The sequence below is a fragment of the Neomonachus schauinslandi genome, chromosome 3, assembly GCF_002201575.2.
Source record: "Neomonachus schauinslandi chromosome 3, ASM220157v2, whole genome shotgun sequence".
Taxonomy (NCBI): Eukaryota; Metazoa; Chordata; class Mammalia; order Carnivora; family Phocidae; genus Neomonachus; species Neomonachus schauinslandi.
This window is the reverse complement of record NC_058405.1, coordinates 2,958,307-2,981,642: the sequence shown is the minus strand read 5'-3', so window position 1 is coordinate 2,981,642 and position 23,336 is coordinate 2,958,307. Positions and strand designations below refer to the sequence as shown.

At 50.2% G+C, this 23,336-nt stretch overlaps 1 protein-coding gene across 1 annotated transcript in view; it reads right to left on the bottom strand.

Moving 5' to 3' along the window:
- Positions 1-2,327: 2,327 nt before the first annotated feature.
- COL4A1 (collagen type IV alpha 1 chain) overlaps positions 2,328-23,336 on the bottom strand; it is a 136,187-nt gene continuing 115,178 nt past the window's right edge. Inside the window, exons 37-52 of the mRNA XM_021695995.2 lie at positions 22,537-22,676; positions 21,984-22,110; positions 21,811-21,891; positions 21,305-21,403; positions 20,210-20,260; positions 18,794-18,979; positions 18,105-18,238; positions 16,984-17,056; positions 16,145-16,216; positions 14,978-15,106; positions 13,929-14,027; positions 12,757-12,969; positions 11,831-12,008; positions 8,167-8,281; positions 5,928-6,100; positions 2,328-3,705 (exon numbers count right to left, since the gene is read on the bottom strand). Of these exons, the coding sequence (XP_021551670.1) occupies positions 3,624-3,705; positions 5,928-6,100; positions 8,167-8,281; positions 11,831-12,008; positions 12,757-12,969; positions 13,929-14,027; positions 14,978-15,106; positions 16,145-16,216; positions 16,984-17,056; positions 18,105-18,238; positions 18,794-18,979; positions 20,210-20,260; positions 21,305-21,403; positions 21,811-21,891; positions 21,984-22,110; positions 22,537-22,676 (1,952 nt within the window). The 3' untranslated portion in view covers positions 2,328-3,623. The remainder of the gene's footprint in view (positions 3,706-5,927; positions 6,101-8,166; positions 8,282-11,830; positions 12,009-12,756; positions 12,970-13,928; positions 14,028-14,977; positions 15,107-16,144; positions 16,217-16,983; positions 17,057-18,104; positions 18,239-18,793; positions 18,980-20,209; positions 20,261-21,304; positions 21,404-21,810; positions 21,892-21,983; positions 22,111-22,536; positions 22,677-23,336) is intronic.

The following is a 23,336-nucleotide window of genomic DNA, read 5'->3' as shown; positions in this document are numbered from 1 at the left end:
CTCCCTCTCTCACTCCCCCTGCTGTGTTCCCTCTCTTGCTGTGTCTCTCTCTGTCAAATAAATAAATAAAATCTTAAAAAAAAAAAAAAGGAGAAAAATCTTTGTGACCAAGGGGTAATCAAAAAGTTCTTAAACATAATACCAAAAGCATGTTGCACAGAAAAGATACTGATAAACTGGGAACCATCAGCATGAAAAAGTCTAGCTCGGTTCAAGATACTGTTAAGAAGATGAATTTGCAAATCACTTATCTAGCAGGTGACTTGTAAGCAGAATATCAAAGAACTTCCAAAACTCAACAGTATGAAAAGAAACAATGTTTTAAATGAGCAAAACTTCATAGATACTTCAAAGAAGAGGAGATGCTGATGGCCAAAAAAATGCATGAAGATGGTCAACATCCTGAGCCATTTGTGAAAGGTAAATTGAAAGCATGGCTAAATGCTACTACAGGTTACAATGACTCATAAAAAAATACTGACAATTCCAAACGTCGGGGAGAACGTGGTGCATCTGGAGCTCTCATGCTTTGCTGGAGGGAATGCAAAACGGTACAGCTCCTCTGGAAAACGGCCGGGCGGTTTTCATACTGCCAAACATACCATTACCCTATGACCCAGCAGTCCTAGCCCTGGGTATTTACTCTGAAGACATAAAAACATGTTCACACAAAAACCTGAACATGAATGTTCAGTCTCTATTCACAATCACCAAAAACTGGAAATAGCCCAAAAGTCCTTCTACAGGTGAGTAGAGAGTGCAGTACATTTATACAGTCCCACTCAGCAAGAAAAGGCAATAAACCACTGACGCACACAATAATTCTGGAGGACTGTCAAATGCATCATGTTGAACGGAGGACAGTTTCAAAGGTTACACACTTTGTGGTTCCGTTCTTGAAAAGACAAGTCAGAGAGATGGAGTCTGGTAGTCAGGCGCCAGGCTGGGGTGAGGGGTGGGATTTCCACGGAGGGAGAGCTCGAGGGGGTATTTCAGAGTGCTCCAACTCTTCTGTGGACTGATTCTGACTATGCTTACATGAACCTGTATGTATGTTCCAATTCATAGAACTGTTCATCAACGTAAAACCTGCTCAAATAAGATATGAAATGCACAGGATCTGAATGTTGGGATTCAAGGTGTCATCATCTTCTTTGCACTTTCCTAGATATACCAACCTGTATCTAGGAACTAATGATTTATAATAAATCAGTTTTATACATAGAAACAAAAGGCTCCCAAATGGCTGCCATATGGAGGTGCTCCATGTCTGTGACTTCGGTAGAAGCCAAGCCTGATGATTCAGTGTTCTCTCCTCCTATCCACTCCTGTATAATAAGGAAGGCAAATGAACCCTTTTCCTCAGTTTTATCACAGATGGGTGGTGGGTGGGGTGGCCGAAACTAGACCTTGAGTGAGGTTTCCTGATCAAGCACATGAGGTCACTTTCACCCATTGTCCCATTCCATCCAGTCAGGTGCAATAACCAAGAACATCACAATATTTAGAACTTCTTCCTGAATATGCAGTGTCACACTCATTCCCCAGGGATCATGTTTTGATCAAGTGTAAACTGAAACTGAGATCACCAGGGAGAAAGAATCTGCCATCTTCTTTCCTTCCTTAAGTCAGACTTGGCCTCCAACCCTCCACCATCTACCCATCCATCACATAGCCATAATCTCAGTTCTACCCTCTGCCCCATCGAATCTGCTTTTATTTATTCTTAATATTGTATTTATTTATTTGAGAGAGCGAGAGAGCACAAGCAGGGTGAGGGGCAGAGGGAGAAGCAGGCTCCCCACTGAGCAGGGAGCCTGATGCAGGACTCGATCCCAGGACCCTGGGATCATGACCTGAGCCCAAGGCAGACGCTTAACCGACTGAGCCACCCAGGCGCCCTGAATCTGCTTTTAATGACTGGATGTGTATGTTATTCATCTGTTTATCTATGTTGTTCATCTCTGTTTATCTTGTATCTAACCAGGATTTGAAAAGTGGCAAATCACTGGTATACATACAATGGATGGGTGGATAATGGATGGATGGATAATGGATGGATGGATGGATGGATGGATGGATGGATGATGGGTGATGGCTGCCTGGATGGACAGAGGGGAGGGAGGGAGGAAGGAAGGGCAGAAGAAGAAGACCAATCATTTTTCTTTGCAGTAATTTCTGTAAGTGATGCCCAGTCTGGCTCTCTCATTTGGAAGAACTGCAAAATAAATATGATCTAAGGTAGGCAAAGCTTACAAATTTATTAGTGGCTCGTGCAGTAACTTTTAATGTTTCTGTGGCAATACTAGCAACAAATTAATAAAAGCTTAATTTTTATACAAATAGTTTTATTACAAATTTGAATTTTTAAGAAATACACATTGAGAGAAATTACATAAAAGGCCTTAGTAGTCTTAAACGTTTTGGAGACTTTGGGTGAAATGTCATTTCAGGCATAGTGGTCAGTTCTGCTCTCCTGAAATCCACCCGTTCCCTGCTGACGTGCACACAGTGCTCCCGAGAACGAGGAAGCCACGCGAAGCGCTTCCACGTGGGTTACTGACACTAAGATCCTACAGAGCTGTTTTCCACACCAGGCTGCAGAATGAGGAATACGAATGAAACGAAGGCCTTTTACAGTTGCTGGTTTTGAAGTCAAGTCATTCAGTTGTGATTAGTGTTTAAAACCCTGAAGATATTTAATACAGAAAAAAAAAAACAATAAAGCCCAAAGTACATGCTTCACTGTAATAGACACCGCGCTCATGAACCTGGGTTTGGCTTTGGCTGATACACGAGTTTTGGTTTGGAGGTGAACAGTGAGAACGGATGTTTCCATCCAACACCCGAGTGTTCAAAAATCTATGTGAAAGGACAACACAGTCTTTTCGAGGAAGAAACTATGTAAGCTTTATTTTAACAGTGGAAATGAAACGAAAACTTGACCTGCCTAATTGCTGACATCTATATAAATTACTAAAATATATATATATTTAATTTCTGCCTACTTTTGGACCATCTTTATTCCACAGGAAATCCGTGATTTCTGCAAAAGCAGCTGCATAGTACCACACAGAGCAGAAAGACCTAAATTTATATTTGGGGTTGGAAGATCCGGCTGCTGAGCCCGCATTCCACGTGCAGCTCCGAAACACCGTGGTTACGTGACGGCTGTTTGTACAGACCCAGCTCAACAGTGACACAAACAGACATCCCATCCGGGGCTGACAAGGCATCTGCTATAATACAAGAGTGGAAACGGGCATTCAAACAGAACGGAAGGCCCCGCACACCTCCTAGCACCCTTTGGTTTTCTGATGGAGTTCTCAAGTTACACATCAGTGCACTGGATTGTAGGACAGACTTAGACTTTTATTTCATCACAAGTGCCACTTGGTATGTCACTATGACAGCTTATCATGGTCTTGGTTTCTCCTTCAGCAAGTAGAGGCCACCGAAGCAGGGTGTGTTAGTTACGCAAATTCCTATAAGGCACTTTACGGTTTTCATACTGGACAGTGAGGTACACAGGATATATTTCTAGGGTTCGTTGCTGTTAAAAAAAAGAAGGGGAAGAGGGGGGAGTAGCACCATGTTGTACGTTAGCGGAGGGCCAGGCTTCATTACGTTCTTCTCATACAGACTTGGCAGCGACTGACGTGTGTGCGCAGCTCCCCGGCCTTCAAGGTGGATGGCGTGGGCTTCCTACGGGACGACACAGAAACCAGCCTTCGGTGCTGTGGCTCGGCGAGGCGGGCCAGTCCCCAGGGCCTCCCCCTGACCCGGGGAGATCTCCGAGGGGTTGGATGGGAGGGGGCCCCAGCCCGGGACAAGCGGCGACCCTGGCTCACCTGACCGAGCAGACGTGGTGCTGGGTGTCACCCATCCTCACAGCGAGGGGGGGAGCGAGGCACGTGAGCACGTGCACCACCCCCATCCCTGGCCACGAGGCTGGCGGCAGGCCAAGTGCACGCCAGGGAGGGCACGGAAACAGCAACCCCACATATGCTTGGCTCCAAAATCTGAGCCACACCCACTGGGCCACCCTGCCTCCTCAGCCTGTCATTTCCCCGCTCCATGCTCTCTCCTCAGCCAGATCATAAACTCCCCCAGGTGAAGAAGATTCTCTGCAACCCTTCACACAGAGTAAGTGCTCATTAAATACTGGCTGAATGTGTAATGAACAATGAATCTGGGGTAATTAACTAGACCTTGAAATCCTCCTCTAAGCTTTTGCTGGATTATATGCAGGTAGTCTTATCAGAGGCTGGAGGGGAGACATTTAGTGCCCCAAATGATAGAAATTCTACCTTAATTTGAGTGTTAGAGGGGTGAAGTCTGAACTGAAGTTGGCACTAACCAAATTCTATTAAAATTAAAGTAGCCAGGGCGCCTGGGTGGCTCAGTTGGTTAAGCGACTGCTTTCGGCTCAGGTCACGATCCTGGAGTCCCTGGATGGAGTCCCGCATCGGGCTCCCTGCTTGGCAGGGAGCCTGCTTCTGCCTTTGACCCTCCCCCCTCTCATGTGCTCTCTCTCTCTCATTCTCTCTGTCTCAAATAAATAAATAAAATCTTTAAAAAAAAAAAAATTAAAGTAGCCATATAATAAAAGTAACATCCTAAAATTAGGCTGCTGATTTTAGCAACTTCTGTGAAAATCTTATTGCCCCAAAATTAATTATTTGAAATAATGGGATCTTATCTAATTTTTGTTTTGGTTCATTGTGCCGGGCTGCTGGTTCAAAAAAAAACAAAAACAAATAAAAAAACCAACCCATTATTACCTATTAACACATTTATAATGGAAGCCCCAGGACCTGATACACCCCCCAAGTGCTCAATTAGGTAACTGGTGGTTAAGCTCTATCCCGAGAGTTGACGTCAAGTTTCCAGTGCCTGAAAAGTCTCATGTAAGCTACCCACTGAGTACCTGGTACTTTTTTGGTGCTTAAAATACTACGAGTCGAGGGCGCCTGGGTGGCTCAGTTGGTTAAGCGACTGCCTTCGGCTCAGGTCATGATCCTGGAGTCCCGGGATCGAGTCCCACCCACATCGGGCTCCCTGCTCAGCAGGGGGTCTGCTTCTCCCTCTGACCCTCCTCCCTCTCGTGCTCTCTGTCTCTCATTCTCTCTCTCTCAAATAAATAAATAAAATCTTTAAAAAAAAAAAAACAAATACTACGAGTCGAGAGTGTTGCTTTGCCTTTTATGATCTAACTTAGGAAGAGACGGGCTCCCAAAAGAGTTCCGCCAAATTCTCCCCGAGAAGGCAAAGATGGAGAGGCACAACTCTGGGGGGAGCGAACGGTAACTGCTGGGGCTCAGGGGTCCCCGCGCCTGTCCCAGCAGGGGCTGCACGAAGGACAGAGGGCCGGTCGCGCGCTCCTCTCCATCCCGACTGCGCCAGGCTCGGCGGCACCGTCACCCAGGCCAGCTACCCCCCGGGGCAGTCACCTCAACAGTGGCCGGAATGGAAAAGAATTTCCATTTCAGTGCATTTGGGCTGGAATTAATTTTTATTTTCATGGGTCTAACAAACAGTCTGGTCACGTCCCTCAGACCTCACACAACGCACACACTAGAGTCGGCATCCAACTGCTACGAGGGCAAACACTCTCTCCTCCCTCCCTGACCGTTAACATGTATTTTCAAATGCTGTTTGAGGAGCCAGCTGCTCTGACTACATCGCAGTGAATCCACCTACAAAGTGGAAAATGGCCTTTTTTCTCTCAGAATCCTTCAGCCAACAGAAGAGCTGAACCTGTCACCTGAGATCTGCCCCTCAAGTGTGTCTCGGTTCTCTGTCCACACGGAACAGAGCCGAGTCCTCATTACTGCCTGCAGAAGACTCCTTCCCAGTCTGCGTCCGAGAAGCCTCTTTAAGACCGTGTGCCCGAGGGAGCGCGCACAGGGGCCCTCCAGACTTACTTGAACATCTCGCTTCTCTCGATGGTGGCAAGCCAAAAGCTGTAAGCGTTCGCGTAGTAGTTGCAGGTCCCACGGCCGTGGCACTCGATGAATGGCGCGCTCCTAAACTCTTCCAGACAAGACCCGGGGGACGCGAGGGCTTGGCCCGAACCTTCAGCACCAGCACTGGTGTGCTGTGGGGTAGACGCGAGCCGTGAGTCAGGGCCCTGCCCACCACCCACACGGCCTCGCGGTGCCCGGGGAGGAGCCAGGGGAGCCCCGCAGGGAAGCCGCGGGCAGGTCACGGGGAAACACACTCGTGCTCCACGCGCGGGGCACGGCGGCCAGACCCAGCACCAGAGCTCCACCACCGACCCTCCCCTACTGGGACATGGCCAGCCCGGGTGCATCAGAAGTTAAAGAAATGCTGTCCTCACTATTTATAATGTTTGAAACACTGAAACCACCTCTAACTTGGGACAGAAGAAAGAGCCAAAATGTGTAAATGATGTTGGAACCAACAGATGCGAAATCAACCTTTCTAATCAAAATTGGTGAGGATAATTAAAATCCTGTATTAGATGTTATGTGTCCTTTTATAAAGTAAAGAATAATCATCGGTTACTTTTCTTTCAAAAGAGAAAAAATTTAAACAAGAAAAAGAAAAGGGTAACCATTATCGTAACTGTTGAAATGCACTTGGGTCTAATGGGTTCAAGGAGGCTCGACCTGCGCTCAGAAACCAGGACCATAAGATGAATGACCCAAAATGAGACAAGACATTCCAAAATCGCCATGACTATTGTTTCGGACGTGGGAATTTCAGAGCCACAAGAGTCATTTGAGGACAAAGTGAATGCCCTCCATTGCCCGATGAGGACCGGAGGATGCTAGCTAGAACATTCTGGATCTGACCATGGTCCCAGTTTCAAGGACAAAGACAGGGGTCTCCAGACTGTCAGGCCAGAGCCCCTCCACGTCCCCACAAAGCCCCCAATAACTGGGAAGTGACGGAGAACTCTTTTCTCTCGGATCCCATTACTTTGGTTTGCTCTTGATTTGGGGAAATTATGGGCAAGCATTGTTTCAGATCTTTGCTATGGTGACAAAATGCTTTCCTGAGTTTACTCCTTGGGCCAGGGGCCCCTTCTGTCGTAATGAGGTTCTGTTTAGTATTGCTTAAGATTACGGAGTCAAAAAATTCAATCCACCTCCACCGGGGTCCTGATCTGTCTACACTGTAGTCCTAACCTGGCTTTCTTGATAAAGCAGCCACAACGCAGTACTTAGACACATCAAAGCAGCTGCTACATCTTTGTGTGGCTGCCAGTTCTTTGGCCCTGCTGAAGAGTCTACCTGAAGCCTCGTGCGCCGGCAGTCTCACAACCCAAGTGGAATGCAGACACAGGGCTCTGAAAACTGCTTTCCTGGCCGTTCTATTCCTTCTGCACCTGCCATAACTTATGGCAGAAGGAAACAGTTACGCAGCCACTTTCCCGGTCAACAAAGAGCAGGCTAAAGGTCATCCGGGGTCAAAATGTCCATGTGGCCGCACCTGAGGCGGTGAGGACGGGCGGGCCCGTGGTGAGGCGGGAGGAGCCCATTTCAACCGATGATTATTCTTTACTTTATAAAAGGACACATAACATCTAATACAGGATTTTAAGGCCAGGCCGTTTCCTGGGGGTTATCCGCTACGGCCTGGCCTTCCCAGCGCAGAGCTTTCACATACGCAATCGCTACTTTAAACCGGGGCACGAAAGGCACATAAGCAGCTACCAGGGGGATCTCAAACTGGTGTCATGTTTCCTATTGTAACTGGCGTTTCAGGGGTGGGAACACCGGGGACCTGTGTCCGGGACAGCCGAGGGACGGAGAGCAGCATCTCCTCGCAGGAAGGGCGTGAGCCCCCGCCCCCCCGCACCCCGAGGCTTCTGCTTCAGGCTCAGGCGAGCTGCTTGACTGTGCACCCGTCTCCTCTCCTCCTGGGGAGATGCTCTGACTCGGGGAAAGCTCTTCGTGCTGTCGCCGCCACCTCGTCCCAGAGCAGCGACCCAAGAGGCAGGCGGCGGGCTCTGGCCAGGCGCTGGAATGGCCGCCGTCTACAGCGGAGCAGGCCAGGCCCCTGGGGAGGATTTGGTCGGGAGGAGAGGCCGGCACCGCATGAGCCTGAGAACGGAGGGTTGGGGCGCGGGGGGAGGAGGCGGGGGCGCGAGCGGGCGACTCTGCCAGGGGCGCGGGGAGTTCCCCAGACGCTCACCATCACGAAGGAATAGCCAATCCAGAGGGAGGACCAGCCGCTGGGGCACTGCGGGATCTGAATGGTCTGGCTGTGCACGGCCATCACCATGGCTGGCGCCTCACACACTGCGCACCTGGAAGGCACAGAGCACAGACCCTGAGCACGGCCGCGGGGACAGTGCAGGACGAAGCCTGTGCCTGTCCGTTCTTCGTCCCCGTGCTCTCACCCACCCTCTGCACTCACACGTTCTGAGCCAGTGTCGTGCTCACGACACACTGCAGCGTGGAGCCCTCTCACTGATTTTATAAGCCCCCCCCCCCCAGTGCTAGAAAATCCACATCCAACACTTGTTGAACCATCTGCTTTGTGGGAAGGGGGAAATCGCAAGGCCAGGCTGTAACTGTGGCCGTCTCCCGGAGGGGCTGGGAGACCGTGGACGGGTCTTTTCTCCCTTGTGCATTCAGTGTTTTCCGACTTTTCAACAGGGAGTGTGGATTTCAGCAAACACAATTAACACTTGAGCCACGGGAGTCGGTGAAACCCAAGTGCTACCACTTCCGGAATTCAGCGATTTGTTTTCAGCTGAGAATCATCTTCAACAGAAGGAATACGTGGTGACAGAGTAGCCAGCAAACACTGCATCTGGGGCTGGATGTCCCCGTGAGCCCGCTTCAGACCAACTGGCAGGCAGCAGAGCCGTGGCGAGACCCTGCCCCCGGGGGCGGGGGGGAAGGGGAGGCGCTGGTGGAACACTGCTGCGGGAGGGCCTCCCACAGAACTTGCTCCAGGACAGGTGCCCCCCGAGCCAGCTGGCCGACCCCAACAACAAACTACAGCAACACACACTCTTCTGACTCAGATCTGCCCGGTTCAGGGAACCCTTCAATGGCAGGGTAATGTTTTGTAAAAGAAAAAAAAAATTAAACACCAGCACTCACATAATTACATTCAAGTCACAAAATGAACAGAGTGTTAGCAATGCTGATAAATGACTATAAATGGTGTTAATAATTACACCTAGTTATGCTGGAACATTTGCATGAAAATGGATGGGGAGCGGTTAGAGGCCTAAATTAGTCATTCGACTTTCCGTGCATGCGCGTGTGCGCGCACGTGTGAGCGCGCAATTTTCTATTTTATTCACACCAGGGCAGATGAATTAAAAGGCTCAGTTAAACAACAGTTACTGAAATTGGCCTTATACATCTGCCACCATCTGTCTACCAGACACAGAAGCCAGAAATAGAGCGTGGCGGCCGGTGCTCGATGTCAGGCTCTCTCTGGGCTGGGGGCTCATCGAGACGGGTGTTCCTGACACCTCCCCGTCATGGACACAGATGGGAAGAGCCGGATGGCCCCCTGAAATTCAGACGGTCAACCCACCGTGTTATTCCTGAAAAGCCTGAGGCCCCAGAGAGCCGAGAGAGCGCCAGAGCTCGAGCGCGGCTCCCCCACTCGACTACAGTGGTCTTGCCCCCAGGACAATGAAACAATCAGCAGCTCCTGAGGACTGATGTCTGCAGAAAGCCAGAAACGTCTGCCCTGTTCTCAGGGTGAAGGGAGAGAAGTTGCCAGCTTTTCTGCGTCACAGGAAGATTTTGTGTTATCAACTCTAAAAGTGAAGCTTTTGGAGCTCCCCCAAGTAACCCGGAAGTCCTGAGACCTCGTGCAACTGCAACAACGGAGTGACAGTAACCATGGAAACCCGCGAACTCAGAGACCGGAAGTGGGCAGCACTGTTCCAAAGGGAGGGAGCGACGGACAGTGTGGCTTCGGGAGCAGCGGGCTCGGGGGCATGACTGGTAAGGTCCCTGCACGCTGAGCTGCTGGGGGTCAGGCAAGAGAAACATGTAAAAAGCCAAAATGCACACCGCTGATGTTGACACAGCCCATGCTTCCGGGCTGGGGGTCTTCCTGAAAGTAAGGGGTCCACGGGGAATAGCAAATCTCAGACACAGGCTTCTCATGGACCTGATTTTGGAATATTGCAAACACATGCCACAACCCCTTCCTCAACCAAATCAAGGTCAAAGGGTAGTTTTATCAAGGTGGTAAATAACAAACAAACATGAATAATCATTTTCTACCTGTTATCCAAGGGAAGCTGAACAAAAACACAAAGGTGGTTAGTTTTCCTTCGGGTGCAGCCGGCATGGTTCTGCGCCAGGACAGTCTCCGCAGAGAAAGTCTCAGACGCTCACTGACACACGTAAATAACGGTTTGGAAAGGTGCCACTCGAAAGTGTAATGAACCACTTTTCCCATTTTAAGACCCATAAAGTGAGTTTTCTTACAGCTCCAAAGAAACATCAAAGAAAGTTATCAGGGGATAGTTTAATGTAAATCCATCGAAAACCTATGGTTTTCCTGTTTATCAGGCCATCTCCCAGCTCTTTGGCTCTGGGTCCCCCTCTGTGGTACCTGTCCCCTCAGTAAGAACGGGATCTGCCAGGACCTGCAGCCCTGCATGTGCACGTGGAACCAGAAGGGCTAGAGCCCCACACTGGCCTCAGGGCTCCCAGGACCGGCTCCAGCACGCACTTCCTGCTCCCTCTGCCCTCTGACCACAGGACCCTGCCATCTCCTTCTTCCTCGTCAAAAGCTGCTTGGTTCTTTAGAGGGAATGTAGAAAAGACAGTGAGTCCTCACTCTCACTTCCCTGGGGCAAACCCGTCTGCCTTGTTATTCTATTCATCCCTTATTATCTTACTGTGTTAGAAAGTACAACTATAGAATAGCTTCTTAGATGAATTCATATCATTGCCACTTTTCTACTACTTCTGAGTAGAGCGAAGGAATCAGCTTTTAATTGGAAGGAATGAAGCAAAAATAGGACAATCGTGTATTTCTCAGTCATAATAATTTCAATTTCCCCTCTTACTTCCTACCAGGCAGACCTGAAAACATAGTCCAGACATTAATTAGCATGGAAAGCACTTAATTTGGGAAGCTGCTCAGTCAAACACATGAATTGTCAGTGGGACTTCATCCTAAGGGAGAAGTTAGTGGGGCTGGGAGAGTATGAAAAAAATCTTAGTATGTATACATTTTTATGTATACAGTAAATCTGTATCATCTTTTTGTGTATAAAGCACAGACAGTATGTCTGAGGTGTTACAATTTCAGAGAGACCACCTCACACCCATATGTGAGTTCCTGAATTAAATACTACTGTGCACTTAGAAATGATTAAGATGATTCATTTTATGTGATGTCTATTTTACTACAATTAAAAATAACAAAAAAAATTTTTTAATTTCATGGGGGTGGGGCAATCAGAAGAAAAAAACCTGAAAAGGCTCCTCAAGGAGAGAATTATTTGATAAAACAAAACTGAGAATGCTGTTCCTGTGGCTGCCAAGGAACCCAGGGGCACGGCTTCACGGGATGGAGGGCGGCCACCCCTATGACTCACACGGAACAGGAATTCTGCCCCAAAGCCGGGCATCACTTCTCCAAGGCACTGCCCTGGCATTTTGAAGAGGAGAGCTAACTTTCATATCAAACGATTTTACGGCTGACTTGTGTTACAAAAGTCTGACATTACAATCAATAAACTGAATGGCAATGGGTCGAATGTTTTGGGGGGGGGAAAGTGAAAAAAACAGTAACAACCTCTCCTAGACTACGAGAGATCTTTCTTCTTCAATTCTACATCCGCTCCGACAAATGCCCAACTCACCTGCTAATAAACGGTCTGATATTATCCCCGGCGATGGGCGCCATGGACATGGGCATGGGCTCAGGCGTGGACAACCAGTAGGAGTAGTCATTTCGGGAGGCGAAGTTACACACATTGTTGATGTTGCAGAAAAGGAAGGGCATCGTACTGAACTTGCGCAGGCAGCTTCCAGCCGTGCCTAGAGCCACGGGGAGAGACAGCATCAAGGGCTGGCTTTATAATCAGTCTGCCTCCAAGCAAAGTAACCATCAAAATGGAAATGAGAATGTTTTACCTTATAAACAGGAAGAAGGAAGTAAATACACGCACAGACTAGTGTGATTGTAAATGAGCACTAAATTACATTTAAAGTGATCAAGGTAAAAGGAAAACTATAAAGAATTACATAGGATATTTTGATTAAAGGAGAGAAGTCTTTTATAAAACTGAATTCCAAGAGAAATTTAACAGGTGGCTCCTCGTACGATGGACAGTAACCACCTGCACAACGTCTTTAACAACCGTTTTGCCGAAAATGCAGAGATTCTAGGGCTGCTTGTTGTTTCCGAGCTCCATACCAGTTAGAGGTGTGTGCCATTAAGTGGGTCATTGTTTAGAAAGAGCACCAATAAAACGGCCCTATTTTAAGAATCTCAAAGCTAACTGCGAAGTATATACTCCAGAAATCTTGACCTACTTGATGATTTGAAGAAGAGATTGAAAGTTGTATGAATTGAAAAGGTTTTACATTTTCTGGGCTTCTCTTAGTAATGGGGTAGCTGCTGAACTTGGTGGTTTGCTTTATAAGGCGGGGGGAAACGGAATCAGGCGCCCTTTGCACTGACCATGTCTTTGTGGCGCCCTGAACACAGGACCGGAGCTGAGTACAGCTCTGCTGGCTGCCACAGCTCGGTATCACACGAACACCCACGTCCCCAGCGTCTCACCCAAGTCCTGGCCATGGGCCCTTTCGTTGCCTTGCACATAGAGCAAGGAGTACCCGTGGTAAAGAATTTTGGTCCCAGGAGGACACTGTGGGTCATCCGTTGTCTGACTGTGCCTGGTCACAAGGAAGCCGTGATCAACAGACGGGGTGCCTGGGGGACCCATGGATCCTGGCAACCCATCAGGGCCTGGCGGGCCCGGAAACCCTCGCGGACCTGGAAGACAGAAGAGAAATGAGCTTCCCTGGCTGCAGACAGGCTCCCCTGAAAGACTCTGAAGACGACTAAGTACAGCAACACGCCTCTGTGCTGCCCCAGCTTCTCCTTTCTACAGACCACCCGAGCTGTTTTATAAACACAGTGCTGGGTGCAGAGCTGATGCTCAGAAAATTGAGCCCAATGGGTAAACGAAATATGTGAAAAGGAATATATGAGTAGGTAGAATAAATGACATGATTCCACGTGTGTCACTCAGACAACATTTGGGGCTCCTCTAAGGGAGAAGGATCACAGAATTATTAGAATAAAACCTCCTTTTAAGGTGGCTTCCCTTCCACAGCAGCCCACCCAGCACAGCGCATGGAAATGGGGTGGTAAAGGCTGGGTGCTGGTGGTGAGTCCTATCGTCCCCCGGGTCACTGTGCTCGCTGCCCACGAAGCTGCTCACGGACCTTCTGCTGGGCTGGGCCCCTGGCCCCTCCAGTCGATCCCTCAGGCTTCAGCATCTCAGTCATTATGGGGCAGCTGAGTTTCGGCTTCCTCGGGGAGCAGACCCACTGCATCCCGAGCCGGACAGCGGCCTTGTGGCCAACACTTGGCATTATGATCTACTCCCTCCTGTCTGTTGCCAACATGGAATTTCTGTAGCTACAGCCCGCTCCCCCCCATCAGGAGGCCACAGGCCGTCCCTGCTGGTCATCTTTCAACAACACCTGGAAACAGTATGCTGCTTCAACATCTGTCTCTCCACACAGAAAAAATGACAGCCCTTTAGCTCCTCTGTAAGACCTTATTTCCTCTAAACAAATTAAAAAAAAAAAAAAAAAACCCAAAAACAGAAACCAGACTTCTTCGGAAATCTGCCAAGTAACATTTTCAATTCCACTGTGCACGTTTCCGCACACTTCGAACCGAAGGATGCAGGTGGAGGGCGACTGGGTCAGGAGGAAACCTACCAGGAGGGCCGAAGGGTCCTGTCTCTCCTTTCTGGCCAGGGGCGCCGTCAAAACCAGGAACACCGGGCGGTCCAGGTAAGCCCACGGATCCTGTCACACCTGCAGGAAAGGGCAAGGAATTCACGACCTGGTCCTGGAGCGCCACAGGCTGTGGCTTTTTCTTCCCTTTTGGAGTGTGTTTTTAGCCTCCTGCCCGGGCAGCCTAAGACCCTCAGCTGCAGTGAGAAAGTTCTGCCGGAAGCCAGGAGCCCTTCCCATGATGCCTTGTTCACAACCCCCGGGGTGGTAGCCAAACCGGCATTTGCAGGCCGCACGCTCCACCATCTGAACCAGAGCACCCCTGGCTGCTCGCTCCTATTGTCTGGAGCATGGTGTGGGGAAAGGCAGTTTCTGGGGGGAGAGGGAGGGCTGTGACACATTTTCGTGTTCTCAAATATCTCCCCCAGGCCTCAAGTAATTCTTATGCAACAGGTACACCCACGTGGATAGGCTTTTGTTTTCATGTGCACCCTTTACTCGCAGAGAGTTTAAACTTAAATTTTCGTGGATGCCTCCTCTCAACTATAGAGTTTTCCTTCTCCTTTACTGTCCACCCACCCTCACCGGTAGCTCTTGCAATAGGGAGTGTTCATAAAGTTCTGGGTCAGGTGTCTGGGAACCCCAGGCACGAAATGCCGGCTGGCTGGGGCCTCTGGGCCACTGTCAGAGCCCATTCTCGAGGTTCTAGACCAACGCCTCCCGCCATCCCTTATCTTCTCGCTGGGAAAGGTGATCTCTGTGTCTGCAGCCCATGGGTTCCCCAGTGAGCACAGATGTGTTGAACTGTACATTCCTCCAGCTTCTCCTGTATTTTGTCCTGGCTTTTTCAGTCCCCTCAAAAACTTCACTAGGTTTTGATTCCATTGAAGGAAAGTAAGAAAGTCATATTCAAATACGTGTCTATACACTCACCACCCAGAGGCCCCGGTTTGAGACACACGCGTGAGGAGGAAAGCCCACCGGTTCCCCCCGACCCCCACACCTCCCCTTCGTAGCTCAGCTACTCTTACCTTGCTGTCCTTTGGGGCCTGGAGGCCCCGGGAGCCCCTTCAGACCTGCGGGACCCTCAGGACCAGGAAGCCCTGGCTCCCCTTTGATGACATCGTAGGGTCCCGGGGGACCCGGGGGGCCGGGAAGGCCTGCGGAAATCAGAGGTGCCAATGATCAATTCCACTGTCAATGCTCACGGGAGAAGAGCCCAATGTGAAACCCAATCCAAACACAACATTTCTCAGAATCCGGTCAGTATCAAAAATACAAGTCACGTGCATACTTCTACTATTTAACATAAAATCCTGAATCCTCAGGCTGGGGGTCATTAGTATAAACTGGCCGCTCAGTTCTGGAATCCCCGACAACCACCATGCGGCCCTCACCTATACAGGCCCAGCAGGCGAAGCTCCGTCCCTCCCAGGGAGCCCACCCGCACCCAGAGGGCTGCAATGTATGCAATCAGAAGGGCTCTTCCTATAGTCTCTGAAATCGGCTGTAGGTACATTCCAAGCATGGGCCTTCATTTTCCAATGACGCATAAAGTTAACCCTTCTGCATGACAGCCCTTGAAAGATGAGGAGCAGCTCCAGAGTCCACAGAGGCTCTGAGTCGGCCCCAGCCCCCAGGCCTCTCCTGCCCTCCACACATCTTCCCCATTTCTTTTGTTCCTGACATTGCACTGCTCAGTCTCTCTCCTGAAGCATGATTTTGAAAATTAAACACGGCCCTGGAGATATGGTCGGCCCCGCAGAAGCTAGAACGGGATGCTGGTTTTCTCCCCGAAAATGCCTTGGGGTGTGGGAGCCGCCGCACACTGCGATGGTGGAGAAGCCGAGGAAGAGTCTTCCCTGTGCAGAGCTCCTTGCCGCCCGGCCCCCATACAGCCTGTCCATGCAAGACCGAGCTCCTCCCTAGGAGAGCTAAGTGGCTGGGCTGCTTGCCTCCAGAGCCTGCGGGCTGTGAATCTTGAGTCTGTCCTACTCTCTCCTCCGGATTTACCTCCTAGATTTAATGAGCCTGACTTTCAAGACACGTCGTAAAAATGTCCTGACAAGCTACCAAAGAATTTTTAATCAACTGTTTCCTAATGATACTCAAGCCTCTCACGTCTGTAAAACCAAACTCCCTAATTCCGTGCATTCAAAGCACCAGCAAGGCCCAGCGAGCACAGCAAACGCTCCTACCTTTACTTCCGGGGAAGCCCTGGTCACCTTGATCCCCCTTCGCTCCCTGCAGGCCAGGGAGGCCTTTCTGACCTGGAGGAAAGAAGAACATCGTCTGCACAGAATTCCCAACTATATGCAAGTATGGTCGTATACACGCACACAGGCACACACACATACCTATACATGTGCACACACGTGTGCCCATTTCATGTGTGTCTGCATATACACATACCTACGTACAGGAATACCCATGTATACATGCATACACACATACAGTGAACACATTTCCAGTTTGTTCTCAGGGAAGAAAAGAACATTACTTCTGGTCAGCTATATAAAACTTTTCATAAAACTCTTCTTTCTAGAACCTAGAAGTCACATTTTTCCAAACCTACAACAAACTATAAAATGATCACAAATAGTGGAGGGGCACATGATCCCGTTTTTGGCCACAATCTGGTGCACACATGTCCCCAAATAGACCCCAAGATGCCTACAGGCTGAGAACTTGTTTTATTCACCTGACATTCATATGTATCAGATTCAGCAGTAAAACTCACAGCGCCTGGGAGCTGAGAGGCACCCAATAAATGTTCACTTAATGCATTATTAATGAATGCCCCAAATCCATGATTTCTTACTGATAATACAAATGATCGAGATGCAAATGATCCACTGATTCTTAATAAGAACATGCAGAGTGTCTTTCTACAGCCATTCATAGGGTGATAGAAATCAGGCTGCCATAGCACGAAATAGCATGTTTAACTGGGAGAACAGTGTCTTGCACCGTAATCAGGCCGAAAGGGCCAGTGGTCAGGTTCTGCCTCCAAGCAGCACCTTCTTTATGGTCTTACCTTGAAATCCTGGCACTCCTGGAGGCCCCATGTCACCCTTAGAACCTGTGATCCCTGGCGAGCCACCAATCCCCTAGACACACAAGGAGAATGTCAGCCAGGAAATGCTCAGGAGGTGGTAAGTCTCTCAAGTAGCCTGCTAGTCAGGGGGCTGGGGCAGGACCTCAGCATTCTGCAAAGGAGCTCTGTGAACAAACAGTGCCCTGTGCTTTCTTGAGTGACATAAAAAGAAAGACAAAATCTCTATGCGCGTCTACACTAGGGAGCTGGAAGTTGGGACAACCTGCTTCCTTCACAGTGCCTCCTCCCCTTGTCCATCTACACAGTCAGTTCCCAGAGCAGGTGCACGCCATGCGTCCTGCTGTACCCAGGCCACAGCACGGTGCTGTGGACACACCTGGGCCTTCCTGAGCACATGTCACCGTGACATATCAACCTTTCAGCACCAAACTACCGTATGGAAACTTTCCCCCAAACACTCAGGCATAATGCATTTTCTTTAGAATTAGCTTGATATGTTATCTGAAAAGGGATTTTAAATATGGAGAGAAAGAAACACATAACCAAAGGAGGACTGTTTTTCTTTACAAATATGGCATCACTCATGTATTTTAAACATGTTATCTCATTTTCTGGCTATTTCAAAATATTTCCTCCTCACACTCCTCAGTGTAAATAAGTCATACGGTTTCTCACGTATTATTTGTTTCTTTGCTTATTTAAAAAAGCGTCACAATGAAAACATGCACAAACACAGATGTGCGTACACACACGTCGACAGGTACGTGGACACGGCCAGCCACTCATGGCACCAGAAATAGGGAGCGCACTTCTCTTACTGAAGCCTGCTGTCTGCATCAAGGGTGTACCCAGATTTCCAGCACAGGCACTGAGCTGCAATCCCCAGCAATGGGGATTACAATCCCCCGGGGCGGATCTTGTAAAACTAGACGCAAAGAATGTTGTACTCGTAAGCTACTGTGGTGTCAGGCAAGATGGCGGATGACCAGCAACAAGCAGCAGCCCCTCCAGAGAGGATTCAAGAGTGGAACAGCCCTGTACACACACGCACGGCCCTGTGACCCTGTTCACACACAAGACGGGACACACGGACAACTCACAGGCAGGCCTTGGAATCCTGGCTCTCCCTTGGGCCCTGGAGCTCCGGGAGTCCCCGGCCAGCCCGGGTTTCCTTTGTCACCTTTGAGTCCATCAAGCCCAGGGAGCCCCGGAGGCCCCACAGGTCCTGGAAGCCCTAATGGGAGACACGAAAGTCGCACGTTTGGGGTTAGAGGGTGATTTAATGGACAGGTGGGCTTGGCATCTCCACCCAACTGCCCCCCGCCCCGGACAACAACACTGTAGGACGCTGTGGGAGCCTGCGGAAATCCCACCGGTCCTAGAAGGGAGAATCTGCTCGATGGCACCCCAACCGCAGCAACCAACCCCGCCACACAGTTGCCCCAGGGCGGGGGCGGGGCGTGCCAGGATGCCACCGGGTGAAAAGCCAGCACGGGTCACATCTGTGCCCCAGTCTCCCCCAGGAACGTCTAGTCTACCTCTAATCACTTATCACATCTACTAAACTCCTTGACAGAGAGGACCTGGAGCAGGGGGGGGAGTGACCCAGCAGAGGCCAAACAACAAGGGTCCCCAAATATCTGAAGCAGTTTCAAGCTGCAATCACTGCTGCAAACTTCTAAGTGAAAAATTCCACTGAGGACTGAAGTACTTCCATCACTTTCACACTCGTGCGTGTTTGTGCCTTCTGCGGTCGGTCCCGGCTCTGACCCTGCTGAGACACCCTTACCTGGCAGGCCAGGTTGACCCTGTGGGCCCCGGTCTCCTTTGGGCCCCTCCACAGCGTGGCCCGGAGCTCCAGGTAAGCCCGGCTGTCCTTGCGGCCCCGGGGGACCCATGAATCCTTGCTCTCCTTTGGATCCGGGGATGCCTGGACTCCCGGCTTGTCCTGGGAAACCCACGTCGCCCTTTGAACCTAAACAACAACAACAGTTTGAGATGGTGGTGAAAGGCAAGGGAGAAGAGAAACCACGGTACAGGGACAAGGAGGGAGCGGCTTCCGGAAGGCATAGGGGGGACGACAGAGCTATGTGCCCTCTCCCTGCTTTACTAAGTAACACACCAGACTCCAGCCATGGTCGACCTGGAAAAGAGTAAGCTTAGAATACAAGAGCCCAGCTGTCATTCTTGATGCTTTTAACATTTTTTAAAAGATTTTATTTATTTATTGAAGCCCACACAAGTGAGCAAGGGGCTCAAAGGCAGGGAGCCCGACGCGGGACTAGATCCCAAGACCCCGGGATCATCACCTAAGCCGAAGGCAGATGCTTAACTGACTGAGCCTCTCAGGCGCCTCTCTTTATACTTTTTAAAGGAAGTGTTTTGCCGCAAAGCCATTGGAATGCAAGCTCAGAGCGTGTGCAAGCAAGCGTGCTGCTAGATGAAGGGCTTGTTAGAGCCACACCACGGAACACTACTCAGCAAGAAACAGGAGGGAACGACTGGTACAAGCCGCCACACCAGTGACTCTCAAACTAATTATGCTGTGCAAACAAAGTCTCACTAAAAAGAGTAAAATACAGAGAATTCTGTCAATATAAAACTCTAGAAAATGCAAGCTAATCCACAGTGCCAGAAGACGGACCAGTGGGCGGTGATGGGATGGCGCTGGGGGCAGGAAGGGCAAGCTGGGGATGACAAAGCAGCCTAGGAGACTTGGGGTGATGGATGTGTTCACGGTCTTGAATGTGGGGGTACTTCTGCACGTGTGTACATGCACCAAGACTTACCAAATGGCACCCTCTACATCTGTGTAGTTTATTGTATGTCAATGAGAGAAACACGGTAATAAACTGTTTTTAAAGTTTTTTAAGGTAAGAACTTATAGGGGAAAAAAATCCCTGCATGTGTCGTCTCCACCATATTACTCCAAACTTGCTAATTAAATACCAAAATTCTAGGATGATTTCAAGGTTCTTAAGAAAAAGTAAGAAAGGAATGAAACAGAGTCATCGCCAAAACTGACAGCAGGCCCCTCCTTGTGATTCTTGTCTTGCTTTTTCAGAAGACAATGACAGTGCACCAGATGGTGGTTTGTCGGGGGCCACGAGCAGGCACAGACGAGACCGACCCAGAGCCGGCATCTGTCACCCCTGCCCACGGCCTCCTCGCAACCGTGAGACCCGCTCTGTTTCGCAAATGTTACCTTTCTCTCCTTTGGCTCCTGGAAACCCTGGGAATCCTCTCCCGGGCAGACCTGTAAGTTAAGGGTAAAAAGTCACATCCACATTTCCTAAAATAGTTGATCTGCAGGTCCAGCACTAAACACCGTCAACTCTGTGTGCCAATACCATATGCTCTTTATAGGATATGTGGAAATCAGTTCATCACACATGTGAGAGAAAAATCCCATTCCCACGGTTGTGCTGAGAGGCCCTGGACTGGGTATGGATCATTTAGCACTTGTCTTAAGTACCTGTCAGCACAGAACCGTTACGGCATTTAGTAGAAATGGTCTGTACAAAAATAAGTACATATTTTCTCCTCCTGTCTAGAGACTAACAAACTGGCTTTTCTCAGACGACCATCCAACTAACAGCCGTTCTAGGGGGAGGCAGAGAGAGTCAGAGACGTTCCAGACAGGAAACACTGGGAAGCCCACACACGTGAGCAAGGGGCTCGAAGGAAGATGGAAGTGGGGGAAAGCAGGTGTGGAGGCATTTCATGAATTATTGTTATAAGAAAATGAACGCACGCAATATAAACATAAGGTGTACAAAATGAAACAATGAACTTTAGCAAGAGGTCAGCCCTGACCACAGGAAACCCCCTGGATGCCCCTCTCCAGCAACATTCCCCATGTGGGTCCCCGACTCGGGGTCACCCTCTTGCTACACACGAGTACTACCGTGTACGTGATTCCCACTGTCGGAGCCGGCAGCCCATGAGTGACAGGAGCAGATGCAGGGGACCGGCAATGTCCCCAGGACCACCTCTCTAAAGGGGGAAATGCCAGGCTCGGGAGGGAGAGCCTGGGCTGTTTCTGGGTGTCTCTCTCACGCGCCACTGGGAGCTCAGGGCAGGAGCCCGTGACTGCTGCTAGAAGAAATGCACGCCCCCTGCCCCTCTTCTTATCCAGGCCTCTCCCCTTGTCCACACCAGTGTTCAAACATGGGGTTCAAACGCATGGGGTAGGTGCCACTTTGTGCCCAGCCCCAGTCACTTAGCACGGTCCGGAAGTCTGAGACCTGTTGACCGCAGGGAGCAGCTCGTCCTGAAAGGGAGCAGAAGCTGAGCATACCTGCTTCACCCTTCTCTCCCGCTGACCCCGGGATTCCGTCACTGCCGGGCTCCCCTTTCTGGCCAGCTGGGCCGGTGGGGCCAGGACTCCCAGGAAGACCTCAGAGAGAAGAGTCACATCAGTAAGTCAGGCATGGACACTCTGACGGCACCTGCTCTGCATGCAAGACCCTCAGGTGACCTTCCTCCAGGGAGCCGTTACCCCCAGCACACCTGGCATCCCCGAGACACGTACATCAAACTCCCACACTGACACACAAACCGATTCTAGAACCTCTAGAACCAACTGGACCTAGCTCTACCGCCAGCTCTGCGACCTTGGTTCTAGCTCCTAACTGGTGGCCAGACCTCAGAAAGACCCCGTGAGCCCCCTACATTCAGTTTGTTCATCTGAAACGAGGAGGGCTGGGTCACCCGGGGACATTCTGGGGTTCACGATGCGCCACCTTGAGGGAGGGAAACTCCCAGCCTCGATGGCCCATCTGCATTCGAAAAAGTGGTCTCTACCTGCTTCTCCTTTGATGCCAGGAATGCCATCCGATCCCGGGAGGCCTTTGTCACCTTTTTCTCCAGGCAATCCGGGGCTTCCTAATGGGAAACAAAAGACACCAGAATGCCATCGGTTTGAGTCTTCCCGTCATCTTCAAACCCAAGCTCGGGAGGGGGCCCGGCTCACCTACCTGGATAGCCGACACTCCCTGGCGAGCCTTTGGGGCCTGGGGAGCCAGGGACCCCTGGGATACCAGCACTGCCTTTTTCTCCTTTCTCTCCAGGACTCCCCGGAAAGCCTGCGACCCCTTGATCTCCCTGTGAGTAGACAATGGGCCCATGCATTTTAGATCTGTCCCCAGACAAAAGTCTGGCCCTTTCTGGATAACAGTACGCATTTTGGTACCATTAATGTTGCACTGGAGAATCCCATTTCCAGCTTTCTAACAAAGGGTCAAAGTCCACATCCGAAAAACGAGGACAAACGGGAAACCCAGAACAAAAGAGCCAATTATCTGTTTCTACTCTTCATGGTCTTCCTCACCCTTCCTTTCCAGCTCATGAGAGCTTGCTACCCTGCCTCTCCAACAGCCTCTAGACCCTTCCCAAGGAAGGGGTGGTGGACAGAAGGCAGGAAGGAAACTCAGAGTAAGTCGGGGGACACTGTTCCGTGTTACGAGTAAGTTAATGTGCTGAGCTGCTCAGATGGGGGGCAGGGGAGGCTTCCAAGCAGGGGGCTGTTACCTTGTCCCCAGGACGGCCCGGAATTCCAATGCCAGGTAGGCCCACCTGCCCTTTCTCTCCTTTGGCTCCTTTCTCCCCGGGTAAGCCAGGGACGCCCTGCGGGCCGGGGATTCCAGGCACACCTTTTTCTCCCGGTGTTCCTATAAACGCAGACAACTGAAACTTGAACGTGTGCTTAGCAGGTGCTAATATTCAAAATAAAAAAGCACTTTGACGGCCTGCAAGGAGGAGGTAAAAGAACATGTTTCCCTTCATTTATCAATCTCTTAGTTACGCGGGCAGATGCCAGTCGCCCACAGCACGTTACTGCCACGCTAGGAAGCGTCTGCCCTGTCTTCTAGAGACCACCATTTCACAGAGAGAGAGAAGAAATACAAGAACTCCTCAGCATATTTGCTTTGGCAGCAGTATAACAAAGGGCTTTTATGTTCCTTATTCTACAATCAGTGCACATTACCCCGAAGAATCAGAGGGTCGTGAGGCGGGCCATCATAAGGGCAAATGCATACCTAGTTTCGTAACGTATGCTGGTACCCAGACCTACTTACAAACAGGTGTAAACAGCGAGCTAGATGTCTCTATGTCAAATGGGGGTGATCAGGCGCCTCGTGAAGGCATAGGGGGGGGGCTAGAGGGGCCGGCCTCCTGCCTCGGCTCTCCCTTCCCAGCGGATTCCAAGAGGCACTAGCCGCGGACCCACCTGAGGCCCGCGCTCTCCGCCTCTCACCCGCCTCCTCACGGGAGCGAATGCGCCAGGCGGGCTTGGGGCCAGTTCAGGGTTGGGGTAGAGGAACCAGAGG